General features: G+C 44.6%; 2 protein-coding genes across 3 annotated transcripts in view; both read right to left on the bottom strand.

Annotated features, from left to right (window-relative positions):
- The window catches only part of VIL1 (villin 1), a 38,390-nt gene extending 36,658 nt beyond the window's left edge, over positions 1-1,732 (bottom strand). Inside the window, exon 1 of the mRNA XM_077320686.1 lies at positions 1,602-1,732. The gene's annotated coding sequence lies outside the window, so the exon portion shown is untranslated. The remainder of the gene's footprint in view (positions 1-1,601) is intronic.
- Positions 1,733-5,996: 4,264 nt separating this feature from the next.
- The window catches only part of CTDSP1 (CTD small phosphatase 1), a 29,719-nt gene continuing 21,993 nt past the window's right edge, over positions 5,997-13,722 (bottom strand). The window contains exons 6-8 of one of the 2 annotated variants that reach the window (XM_077320682.1): positions 13,247-13,432; positions 12,617-12,716; positions 10,397-10,532 (exon numbers count right to left, since the gene is read on the bottom strand). In XM_077320682.1, coding sequence (XP_077176797.1) covers positions 12,651-12,716; positions 13,247-13,432 — 252 coding nt within the window. In that variant the 3' untranslated portion in view covers positions 10,397-10,532; positions 12,617-12,650. Of the gene's footprint in view, positions 10,533-12,616; positions 12,717-13,246; positions 13,433-13,722 lie in introns of both variants that reach the window. The other variant, XM_077320681.1, reaches the window with a different exon arrangement.

Raw genomic sequence — 13,722 nt, 5'->3', positions numbered from 1 at the left:
GAGCTCCATCTTGCAGGCCCTGCGAAATTTGGCAAGTTCCGCCAGGGCCCTGATCTCTTCAGGGAGTTCATTCTACCACGTATGTGGATCCTCAGTCAGCTTCCTCCTTTGTGGCTCTCACCTCATGGGATAACCTCTATCTGGGCCATCCACAAATGATTCAAAGCAACAAATCAGGAGGGCTCTTCTGTGTAGATAATAGAGTTGCACTGAACAAAATAGTTCACAAACTTACTTAGGTAAATGACTGGGACCATGGTCTATCCTGCTTTGTATAGCTTACAGTAAGTAGGAGCCAACTGCATAATGTTTACACTGCTTAATAGGTCCCATTAATACTACTTATGCTGTACAACAAAATCAGAGTTCAGTAGCACCTTTAAGACCAACAAAGATTTATTCAAGGCGTGAGCTTTTGAGTGCAAAATTTTGTTGTGCTACTTCAGACCAACATGGTTACCCATTTGAATCTATACATGGTGTGTTTCAGTTCTTGCTGGTGGTTTCAGACTTCTAAAATCCTAATGCGTAGGTTACTGAATATCCCATTTTGTCAATTATATGGATTCACTGTGTGTAATCTGCGTTGAGGCCCTGTGCAGATATAGAAATGATGTTTTAGGTGGGCATGCAACAATCCCTTGGAACCTTGCCAAGAATGCTTGGAGCGCAACTCTTGAACTGCATGCTCTCTCGCTGGTACAGCTAAAAATGCTACATACTTGCTGTGCAGTTACTCCCTTCCAGACCCCTTGACTTCAAGTATTGAGTTTTAAGAAATACAGGATTAGGACCACACTGCTTTTAAGTCTGCACTACTAAACATGGTCTATTTGTTTCCTCATGCTTGCTATTTGCTACTCTTTTACCTGGCAATCTCATTCGCCTCTCAAACATACGGTGACCAGATTTTAACATTGGTAAAGCAGGACACCATTGACCGGGGGCGTTCTTGATTAAAAATTTGGTCTATATGGAGCAACAAAAAGTTTCATAGTATTTTAATATATATATATTTTAAATTTCAACATAAGTACAATTTGCCAGGAAACCCCAGATGTCCCTGCAAAAGTGGGACAATCTGGTCACCTTACTCAAACACCCAAGACACATAGCTTTAACTTTCATAACTACTGCCTGCTGTTCCATCTCCCATTTAGATTTTTAAGAGAACTTGATGACATTATGCATGATCACTGGGTTGCTTCATTTCTTTATGAACTTGTTAAATCAGTTCTCTCAGAGCTCTTGATCTTGGAGGTCTTCTCTTGTACCCTCCTTTTAAAAACCCTTTTGAGAGAGAGTGGTTTGCAGATTTGCCCATGCCCTTTCGGACAGAGCCCCTTCTGATTGTTGTTTCTCATGCAACTCTCATTGCTTATTATCAGCCAATGAAGGAAAATGACATAAAACCAAACCAAATTTACTTTTTATGTCTTTCACAACAATGGGGTCTGAATCAATCAGAAGGCGAAGTTTTCCCATGACTCCTGCCCCTGCATTTAGGGGTACAGTTCTCAGCAGAAAGGTTGGCAACTCTACCCAATCATGTTGTGGCATCCCACCTAACTACCGGCTGAATGCAAATGATACATGCTTACCTGGTGCAGCTGGTGCCGGAGGTATGTTTATTGCCCCCAACGATGTATTTGTTTCCAAAGTTTGTTGCTAGTTTTTGTTGCTATGACCCAGCTTCAGTGAGGGAGTCAAGGCAGTGTTGGGTGAGGGGAGGGGGGATACAGCTAGCAGCCCAGACTTGGATTATTCCTGCTCTGCTAGACAGCTAGCCACCCCCCTCCTTCTGGCCCCTAATGAGCTAAATTCCAGCAAACACTTTCTAAAAGGCAATGGGTGAGCTCATTAATAAAGAAGAGGAAAAAAGGACAAGTCAAGCATCACCAGGACAAATGCAGCCATTAAAATGAGTGGACTGAGATCAGAGACTGAGGAGCAAACAAACAAGATGAAAAATACCTGCCATTTTGTAGTCTCAGAATAGAATGAATACTCTTCTTTCAGAGCCCAATGGTAGAGAAGAAAACACACACAGAGGGGTGTAAGAACCCAAGTGAGACCAATGATCCATCCAACCGCCCAGCTTTCTGTTTCCCAGAGCCAATCAGACGTCCCAGTATGAACAGGGCAGCAAGGCTAAGTATGTCCCTGTTGTCTCCCCCTCCCCAGCAATTGGCATTCAGAGAAGAAGAGCCATTTTTTGGTATCCTGATTGTTTTAACCTGGAGCTTCCAAGCAGCTTAGAATCACCTACCCCTCCTCTCCCCACAACAGGCACCCTGTGAGGTGGGGCTGAGAGACCTGCAGTTAGCCCAAGGTCACCCAGCTGGCTGCATGTGAAGGAGGAGTGGGGAATCAGCCCCAGTACTCCAGATTAGAGACCACCACTCTTAACCACTACCTTGAACTGTCTCTCAGAGACCTCCAAATGCAGATGGTTATGTTAGCCATCATGGTTAATAGCATGAATGTGTCTATCTCTGTTTAATGCCTTCAACCCTAATGTTGTCTCCATCCTCAGGCAGTTTCACAAATTAATCTTGTAAGATGTTAAGTCATTTTTTGTCTGTCATAAATCTACTGTTCATCACCTTCATTGGTACCAATGAAGAAGTAATCTTCTTCATCTTCTAATATTTGGGGAGGAAGAAGTTATCTTTCCATATCATGCGTACTTTTTGAAGCTTCTCTGATGATCCCCCTTTGTCCATTCTCCCCTTATCTTGAGAATCCCTGGGATCCCTTTGGTGGAAGAGCTTAAGAGCCCATAACTCCAAACATGGGAATTTCTGGCAAGAAATAGGGAGGGTCACTAAAATAGGTTACATCCAGACCCTCAGAAGCAGCACAGGAGGGAAAATTATACCATGTCACTATGACAGAAAGCACTTCAACAAATAAAACCAACCAATGTGCAACCTGCATTGAAGGAGAGGAAAGAACACCTGATCTTGTGCCAAGAGCTGCCAGGCTTGATTGTTAGAAAGGCCTCGTACAGGAAGGGGGTGGGGATGGACTATAGAATTCACAGTTCGCTTCCTTCATGGAATTTTTGTATGAATACTTCTGAATTATGTGCTACTTCTTAGAAGTGTTATAGTTTCTTAAACCTTGACAATACTAGTGAAATGAGTAAAAGTGTGCCACCTGTCAAATGAGGGGGAGGGGGCAGCAAGTCTGCATCTGTGGATTGGAGACCTTGGTGTCTGCATACGCAGCATGGAGGACAACTGGAGCATTTGAAAGCAATGGGTGAAAGGTAGTAGGAAGGGATGAGTTCTGCAAATGACCCTGCATGCTTCTTCATCTTCTCATCATGTGTCTGTAAGGATAATACTCCTTATCTTCAAATGGAATCATACATGAGGGGAGCAACCCTCAACAGGTCTACTCAGAAGGAGGTTCCATGTCATTCAGTGGAGCTTATTCTTAGGAAAGTGCCCTAAGTAATAGGATTTACACACTGGTCTCTTTGTGCTACCCCCCCCCCCCAAATAACTCTTGGCATTTAAATTGTAAAGTTAACTTATGGGACTCTACCAAGTGCCACATGCTGGAAAGATACAATGTGAAAATGGAATTTAAAGAGATACACACTCAAACAGGAATCCCAACTGTCCTTCTGAACCAATTCCTTTACTTCTTTTCCCTATTTTTGAAATTTGCTTCTAGAAATTAATTTTGAAACCTTTCAATTTGTTGGGTTTCTTATAGCCTGAACTTATGCTAATTCACACAGAAATCTATCCCACTGTATATTAAATTCCACTGAACAAAGCTAGATTACTTTTGAGTAAACAAGCTTAATTTGCACTGTTTAAGAGCACCAGTGCAAGAAACTGTGACTCCCTCTTCAGAGGTAGCACGTTGTCTCCTGGAGGTGAGGAGCATTGAAATCAGGGTTGCTTACCTCCACACTTGGTCAAGCTGAAGTCAGACATACGTATTTGTTGTTTGATGAACACAACATTAAATCTGCATTGCCATGTGACATCTGATCTAGCAAGCAGCTTTGAACAGAGCTTTTTTGTTACCCTACACTTTTCCCAATACAACACTTGGCAGTGGAAGTTAAATTCATATATGCAAAGAAGGAACAGCCATTATGCTTTCCTCCCCTCCAGAAAAAAAAAACATGGCACTGTGTCTGTCAATAGAACAAATTCCCAGTAGTTACAGTGGAGCAATATGGTTTGGGGAGATGACACACTAGCTGACCCCAGTTTCTACAGTTCAGCTCCATCTAGTACCCCCTGGCTTCTTCCTTTGTAGAAGGAAGAAGCATGTTAAGTCTAGAAGAAACATGAGTCTTTGGTGCTACTGTCCCAGTTGGGGAGGTAACACAGCCCATGACCAGGAGAAGCTGAGACTATTGCATGCAAGCCACCAGAGTCTTCATACCTCTCAATTAGAGGACGAGTGCTTTTTATAGGTACAAACTGCAATTAACCTCCATTGAAAAGTGAGACATTTTGCTAGACCACCTGATTTGGTATTTTAAGCAAACATAGCATTTGCAAATGCAGCTCAAAGTAATGATACTAGCATCTCCTCAAGTGAGTCAGACAAGCTAAAAGCAGAGTTAAACAATTAACAATTCCCATAATCCACAGGAGAACGAATTTTGTATTCCTTAGCTGTCAGTTATAGGACAATAGAAGGCTAGCAGTCCCTATTTGTAGGCTACTTCACAGACCCCCACCTCCTTGCTTAATCCTGCTTCCTAAACAACTCAGTAATGTGGTTTCTGAAGTATTTCCTTTTGTCTGCCCTGAATCTACCATCATCACATTCTTTGACTTGAGTTCCCTTATTTCCAGAGAAAGTTAAATTCTATCCAGTTTTATACCATCCATCTGGTTGTAAATTCATAAGCATGCCCTTACCTTGTTATTCCTCACTAAGCAAAAAAGGAGTTGGTTCTTATATGCCGCTTTTCTCTACCTGAAGGAGTCTCAAAGCGGTTTACAGTCGCCTTCCCTTTCTTCTCCTCACAGCAGACACCCTGTGAGGTGGGTGAGGCTGAGAGAGCCCTGATATCACTGCTCGGTCAGAACAGCTCTATCAGGACTGTGGTGAGCCCAAGGTCACCCAGCTGGCTGCATGTGGGAGAGCAGGGAATCAAACCCGGCATGCCAGATTAGAAGTCCGCACTCCTAACCACCACACCAAACTGGCTCTCAAAAGGCCCAAACACTTCAGCTCTTGTTCACAGGCAAGGTGTTCCAAGCCTTTATTTAAGTTACCCATTTCTATAGTTTTTTCCCATACTGTGATAGTCTTTTTGAGGTGGCAGTGACCAGAATGGTGTACTGTATTCCAAATTCAGCTGCACCATAAATTTATAAAAAGGCATGATTATAGTGGTGGTTTTATGTTTTATCTGTTTCCTAATAATTTCTAATATATAATTTCCCCCCCTTTTTAGTGTCTCCATAAATGAAGTAAATTTTGATGATTTTTCTCCATGGGTATGATCCCAAGATCTTCCTAAGGCAATGAAAGCCAATTTAGACTTAAGAAATGGATAATCAGATATGTACAAAACTTCTAGAAGTTCAAGATAAGAAGCAATTGACCAAGATGTGTGTGCATGTGTTACATATTCACATGTAGAACCCCATGCTCGCTTTTGAAAAAACCTATAGTTTTAAGCAATCAGAACTGAGCATACTCCCACTTTTAAATGAAACTGGACTAATAAAAGAAATGTCTTTACCTGTTTAAATTTATTACTCATTGTGTGTATTGAGTGCTGTCAAGTTGTTTCCAACTTTTGACAAACCTATGCATTAACATCCTTTGGAATGTCCTATCATCAACAGGCTGAGTGCTGGGGATTCCCTTTATCGAGTCACAATCCATCTTGTGCTGGGAGTTTCACATTTCCTACTGCCTTCAACTTTTCCCAACGTTATTGTCTTTTCCAGTGATTAGTCATTACCAACAACTATATAAGCAACACAAAAAGACAGAGACTGTTCTTGTGAGTTTGATTTTTTTTCTTTAAAGATTATTTTACAGTTTGAATCACATGAGAAGGCACTTAGATTTGCGATTTCTCACTCTCTTCCATTGTTAACAGATCAGCTTGTGGTCAACAGATAGAGCTACTTGAGAGCATGAACAGATGGGATGGGGAACAGCTCCTTCTCCAAACACAACAGGTTGCGTAGACCAGGCAGTAGAAACAAACTGTTCTGCCTACAGGAGAGACTTTTTGTGAAAGAGAGAGTATGAAGTGGCACCTTACTCAGCCAGCCCGGAAAACACAAGGAGTGTCTGCAAGGAGTCTCGGTTACACTGATGTGTTTTCTAGAAAACTTGTGGCTCGTTGTAGCTTTCAGTTGGCACTGAGAGGAGATCCGGTTTTCCTTTTCCAAATAAAGTGCTGAGTTTTCCAATACTGTGTCAGACAGCAAATTTCAACTTGCTATTCCTGGTTGCTAGCAATGAATCACTACCCCAATCCCAAAAGAAGGGATTTAAAATGTCAATTAGATGGAGAAAAGGAGGAAATATTCACTCCAAGAAAAGTCACTCTTGGGGGGGGCATGCTTGCTACCACTCAGTCTTAACCTTCAGGGGTAGACAAGTAGCCATCCTTTGAGAATATGGAGGGGGAGAACAGAAGTGGCAGAGAAGGGAGGTATAGATTTCTACTAGAGGGAAAGATGTGAAAGAATCTGTTCACTTCCATTGATGGGCTTTGGGCAGCCCATTTCTGATCTTCATGGGAAAAAGAAATAAAATGTGAAACAGAGGCTGTCAGCTGTTAACACTGAGACTACGGGATACAATTGGATATGTATGTATTGGGGTGCGGTGCAGTGCAGTGTGAGGGGAGCGACAGGTATTTGGAGAAGATGCGCATGCTCCCCAATAGAGGTGTCACCTCATGGGCAAAATCACTCCCACCCCATTTCCTTTTACAACAGGAAAATTGACAACCAACCACACAAAAATAATTACCATCTTCCAAGAACATTGTTAAAAATACAGCTATAAAAATCCTCTGATGTTTTTTCTCCATTTTTTCTTGTCCCCCCCCAAACTATATACACATTATACATATTTATATAATCTAAAATATGCCCTGCTAGAATTTTTTCCCCACATCTTTTTTTTTTAAGTCTCCTTGAATGGGGGGGGGGGCACTTGGCCACTTGAACATTGATAATGAACCTTAGAACTGGAGCAGTTTGTCTGCTGGGATTGGTAAGTCATTAGAGGTACATGGGCGCAGAGAAAAGGGTATCCATACTGCCAGAAAGGAGCAAATTTCTAAAGGTTCTAGCCAGCAGGTTGACAGTTTTTCTTACACTATAAGCTGGGGGTGAGTGTGTGAACTGCATCATATTCTACCTAGTGTTTTGGCATATCTTGACTGATTTTAGTGTCATTTTTTAAAAAATATGTAATGATTAGGATGCAAAAGGAGATACTTAGTTTAACTTGATGTGCATTTGCATTAAATTACTCCCTCCCCCCCAAGAGGTAGGAAAAAAAGGCTTAGAACTTTTCTTTCAATAGTATATTCTCTCTCTGTTACAGTTCAGATATTCCTGTAATCTGGAGGTGACAGGGCGGGGAAGGCTGGAAGAGAGAGAGCCATTAGGGCACTGTGGAATAAAGAGCATTCCATTGGACAGTTGTTTTCTAAAACCAACAATATTAAAGTAAAAACAATCAAAGGGACTTCCCTCCCTACCCCACCCCATTAATGACTTGCTGTGCTCTGTGCTGAGGGGCAGCATCAACATGACTGCACTGAAAAGCAAATGCCTTCCTAAAGGGCAAATCCAGCAGTCACTACCAAACAATGTCATTGCATTTGTGTGGCTGCATCCCCCCCCCCCAAGACTGGGACAGGCTCACCTTGGAAGGGATGATTCATTGCCATAGCCATTTTAGCAAGATGGTCGAAGTCCAAGCGAGATAAGTGTAATACGATACAGTGGCAATCTGCATATGAGGGCCCAAATGCTCCCTGGCAGTATGGCTCCATGTGACCCTTTGCTCCAGACCCACGACCCACTACATGAGCCACTCTCCAGAGTCAAGGCCTGCTCCGTCACTAGAACGTCCCGTCTGATATGGGGCCAAGGGTCTCAAGATCGTCTGCAGCATGTCATTTCTTCAGCAAACAGCCAAGAACAATCATAAAAAGGCACACGGGATTCTTGAATCCTAAAAGAACATTTTAAGGCAAATTCATAGTGGCACTGGAGAGAAACCGAAGAACATCCGTATCTCTTTGGGGCAGCTGGCAGAGTGACCAAGGCAGCTTGCTCTTCTTAAAAGAGCTTCCAAAGCCCCTGGATGGGCTGGGAAGAAACACGGTGAAACAGATGGCAGGGAGGGCTGGTTTGACTTAGCTTAACCAGTCTTTGGGAACCTGGAACCACTGGACCACTGACAAAGCAGCAGAAACAGAGGTCTTGTTCACCAGCACCACCCCCACACTTTGTGCATTTAATTTCCCTCAGCAATAATACCGGCAGATCCATCGTGTCTAAAAGGCACAATTTCCCCACATGCCCTGCAAGCCCAGGAAGGTTCCAGAAATCCAACAGGCAACTGTTGCATCTCAGGGCCTGGGTCCGATCCAGCGGGGGACAGCGAGGCTTAAAGGCACTGCAGCATAAGAGACAAAGCCACTGTGGCAAAAGACTTCCCCCTCTCCCTTTCCAGCCTAGGCCCATAGAATATCCGGTCACAGTTACTAGGAGGGCAGAGAGAAGGGGGACTTGAGACTAGGCATGGACGAAGCCAGGGATTGGAGCAGGCAACTCAGGGCTGGCATGGAACATGGAGAAGCTATGAGAAGGATACTTAAATAGTTCCTAGAAGGCAGAGTCACCAACCACACTAAAAATCTTGATTTTGCTCTAGGTAGCAAACTTCCTGTATAGTACACTTCAACCGACAGTGCTCACCTTCCCTCTTTAGGCCTAATGCGAACCACCCCAGCAGTCGCCCTGTGCTATCTCAAGCCCTCAAAAGCCACTTATCACAAATGCAACCAATCACAAAACGGGTTTGGGGCCCCTGAACACAAAGGGCTTCAGCCAGCCTGGGACTGGCCTATGGATCCAACTAGGGGCTGTTCAGCCCACTGGCCTGCTCCTTCCCTCACCTCTAAGGCACTTACAAGTGTCAGTGTGCAAACTGACAGACCTAGCAGACATGGCTTCTCAGCTGGGAAAAGCTTCTCTTCCTCTCTGGGAGTGAACCATTTCCTCTGGGCCTACTTGCATTTGTCTCTTCTTCAGAAGGAAAAGGAAGAGAAGTATGGCTCCCCACTCCCTCTAAAGGGGAATTAAAAATACGACATTTTTGTCTCTAAAATTTCAGTGAAAAGCAAGAAGCACATGCAAACTGTGCAGTATCTGTCCCACAAATGCCACCCTTAGCAAGACAGCATCGGGCTGTGCTCTCCACTCAGGAAAGGGCCAGGCATTTCCCTTGAGAAAAGCCCATCCTGCTGCTGGAGCAGCATCTTGTGTTAGCAGGACGTGGCCTACAGCCAACCAAATTTGCTGCCCTTAGCTGAGCAGAGTGATAGGCGGCAGCCCAATATATCCGGTGTTGCACAGCCCATCCGAATACATGCTCTTGCTTCAGAAAGATGCCATTCTCAGACATCAGCCCAAAACTCTCAGCTGAGATTTCTCATGACAGAGAATCTCAGTTCCTTTTAGAGATGCAGCCAAATTTCTTCACATGGCCTACCTTCTTTATGTATTTGCCCAAATCTTTTCAGCTCCCCAGTCTGCTCTGCCTTCTCCCCTGGGTTTCCCGTTCCCTCTTCAATACCTTCCACCTGGGGCTTCCTTAGCTCTTAGTACTGCCAATGTCCACCACTAGAAATACAGCAGGGGCACCCATAACTCCCCCACAGAATCTAGGATTCAGCACCTCTTAAGAAAGGGAGGAGGATATCAGGCATCGGTGGGATACCGGGAATTCCTGGGACCAGTCCTTGGGTGACCCTTCCCAACCAGGTGATGGGGGTATAGGCCAGGATTCGTGTTTTCCCCTTGATTAGCGGGGACGGGGCCGCAGTTTTGGTCCCATGGTTTGAGAAAAAGATGGGCTGAGGGCCTGGTCCCCACAGCTGTAATACAAGGGGAACAAACCATTATTTAAACACAACAGCAAGGATATTTCCTCTTTGAGGCTCAGGGTTCAAGGTGACATTCAGACACTGTTGTCTGTCCTGCTGCCCCATGGGAACCAGTGGCTTTCTGCTGCCCCCTGCTGGTATTCCTGTGCACTGCTGTGCCAGGGGCTAGGCTGGGAGAGCAGACGGACCAGCTCAGCAGAAAGAAGCAGCTAGATGGGCTTACACCCCTCCTTCCCCTGCTCAAAGCCCCCTGCAGTCACTAGCTACTAGTCCGGTGCTGTTTTAGCACTGTATACACGTCATCCACTTTGCTGAGTCTCTCAAAAAATGGCAACAGGTCGAGAAGCTCCGTGTCAGCCATGTTGTCGAACCATGAAGCAACAGGCACCTACCGAGGAGGAAGACAGGAAAAGGTTAGGTTTCTCTGCTGGCTCAGTACACAAAGCACCCCCTGAGCACTCACACTTCTAGCTGCCACAGACGTCATTTCTACAGACTGCTGACAAGAGATGGCTGCTGGGAGGCCAGGGAATCTTGACCTATTGAAGTAATTCTGCTTTCAAGATGTGGCTGATCACTAGCATCTGTACACAGAGGGGTGGATGTTTACCCCCACAGTTGCATCTCAGCACCACATGAAAGATCACTCTGTAGACACAGCTCCATCCCAGAGGCAGCAGCATCTCAGGACCAAACTATGCCATGGCAGTGGTGGATCCTTGTTTCAAAACATTCATAGAAAGAAGGGACTGGGAATCAGATATGGATCTGTACAGGTGAGGGCTGCTGAATCCCCAGGGCTGCTGGCAACTTTCCCGCAGTTTGTTCTTTGGCCCAGGGCTTTCCTCCTTTGCTGAACTCTGACACCAGAAGTGAGTTGCATTTAGGGAAAGGAGTTTGAATGGAAGCAACAGATAGGAAAGGTCAGCACCTTCACTTGTGTATGTGCTTTTGGCTGTTCACATCAGACCCCCCGACCTCTTGTGTAATTATGAACATGAGAAAAGCCCTGTGGAATCAGAGCAATAGTCCATCTAGGCCAGCATCCTGTCTCACACAGTAGCAAACCTGTTCTTCCAGAGGTCCAACAACAGAGCTCTGCTGCTTCTGAACACAGAGCATTTCTTTGATCACCATGGGTAAGAGCCACTGATGGACCAATCCTCCATGAATCTGTCTAATCCCCTTTTAAAGTTGTTTATTGCTGTGGCCATCATTACATCATCTGTCAATGAATCCCACATTTTAATCACTCTCTGTGCAAAGAAGTATTTCCTTTGTCCATCCCTGAATCTGCTGCCCATCAACTGCATTGGACGTCCTATAACAATGTAAGAGTAGACCCATATTTAACAGCCTCATTTACTGCTATCACCACATCTAGTGCTAACAAAGATAAAGAGCTAGCTTTTTGTACCCCACTTTTTCCTACCTAAAGGAGTCTCAAAGTGGCTTACAATCGCCTACCCTTCCTCTCCCCATGACCCTATGAGGCAGGTGGGGTCAAGAGAGCTCTGGGAGAACAGTGACTGGGCCAAGGTCACCCAGCTGGCTGCATGTGGAGGAATGGGGAATCAAAGCCAGTTCTCAAAGATTAGTGGCTACCACTCTTAGCCACTACACCAAGCTGGCTCTCAAAATGCAGAAGACTGATGTATTTGTAACATGGTACACTTTACTAGCTAAGAACCTAAGTCCTTCGTTCTTAATTAACTTCTTCACAGGGATAGACTGCTCCAAGGAATCTGGTTAGCATCATTTCAGCTGAGAAATTCTTGAGAGGAGCTGCATGCTGAGGAAACAGTTTGATTTCTTTGCATCTGATTTCAGCCCTAGCTAAGAAAAGCAAAGTACTGACAGTTTCAGAATTCAGCCCCTGACTAAGAACAGTTTAACACAGACAAGAGAAGGAATGTTGGCAAGAAAGTTTGGGAAGGAGGCAAAGACTCCCATATGGGCCAAGGAAAGGGGATAGATCTTCTAGAGAGATAAGAAAATTCCCTATGCAGTCCAACAGGGAGTTAGATCTGAAGGGTGATCTGGTGTGGTTAAAAACTGCCATTAGAGACTAAGAATCACTTATAAACTCAAGACAAGTATTGGTATTTCAAGAGAAGGGAGTTGGATACTGGAAAGAGTGCACCAGCCGTCTGGAAATCTAAAGAGTAATGGGATGCTAAAGAAAGTGTGCTGGAGTGATTGGAAAATGCTGGAACAAAAGCCTCTCAGCATAAAGATTTTAAGTAACTATAAACAGCTTAAGAAACTCTCAATACCTTGAAATAGAAGAACTAGTCTGTGGATGTACTGATTTTATCTCAGTTAATCTATATAAAGTAATCTCTGGAATTTTACCCCTGATTTCACCTAACCTGTCCCACGTTGAATAAAATATTTTGTTAATTTGGAATATCAAAACTTCTTGAGTGCCGTTAAAGTTGTACAAGTTAACAGGGGGCTCCCATTCCTTACCTCAGGTTCCTGAATTGAGCAAACTGCCAAAATATTATACTGTGACAGGGTGGGACAGCCAGAATTCTTCACGAAAGCAGAAAACAGATAACCAGGCCAGCTCAGTCATGAAAAGGAAAGAAAAATGGAGGGAAAAATCTACCACTTGTTGTCCCAGAAAAGATGCTGGGTACCAACCAGGGGATACAGTCACCTTTTCAATGCTCTGCCCGTGAGTTTCCAAAAGTATTGGTCTGGTTTCTGTTGAGAGCAGAAGACTGCTCCTAGGATCTTGCAATCTAAGTATTGTGCTATTGGGATTGCTCTGGTATGTGTGAACACACAGTATGTCCCCAGCATATAGAGCCATTCTGACTTTTGAAATAGTTGCTTCTGAGCCTCACTTAAGGATCTTCAGAGCTGGAGAAGAATTTCTGCACAAAGAGCCACACCTACCCAAGGTACAGCTGCATCACAGGACATCTTTTCAAGGTACAAGAAATATAGCATCCTGCTTGGGTTCTGCCAACTTCCCATCTTTGGGGGGGGGGGGGCTCATTAATCAGGGCTGGGGCTCAACCTGGCAGCAATAAACCTAAACCACAGCCCATCCCCTAAAGTCTGAAACCTGCTGGCTGCCTGGCTACTTACAGCATTATCAGGGTGGAAGACGTAGGAAGCGGGCGAATTGTCCACAATGATAATACGTGTCAAGTCACGGCCCAGGCGGCTGAGGTCCTTGACGTAGTTCCCACGGTGGAAGACGCATGACTCACGGAAGAGTCGGGCACGGAAGGCTCCCCATTTATCCAGCAGGTCAGCAACAGGATCTGCATACTGGGAATGGGAGGAGAAAGAGAGGTTTTTCACTGCATTCACCACGTGCGCATGGTGGAGAACTATTATAGGGATGTGGCATAATATATTTCTGAAAGGTTGGATCATCTTTCTCCCTCCCTGTGTGTGATGTTCCATTTGAGTTTCTCCCATTGCAGCAGGTGCATTTGCTTCTTTCCAAGAGTCATCTATTCTTTCCCCAGGTCTGGCAGGGGAATTGGGGTCTAGGCTAAAGAGGGAAGAAGGCTGCAAGACAAAACTGTCTCTCCCCCCCCCCCCCCCGCCGATTT

Source organism: Paroedura picta, chromosome 2, assembly GCF_049243985.1.
Source record: "Paroedura picta isolate Pp20150507F chromosome 2, Ppicta_v3.0, whole genome shotgun sequence".
Taxonomy (NCBI): domain Eukaryota; kingdom Metazoa; phylum Chordata; class Lepidosauria; order Squamata; family Gekkonidae; genus Paroedura; species Paroedura picta.
The sequence above is the reverse complement of the archived record's forward strand: the minus strand, read 5'-3'. Positions and strand labels throughout refer to the sequence as shown.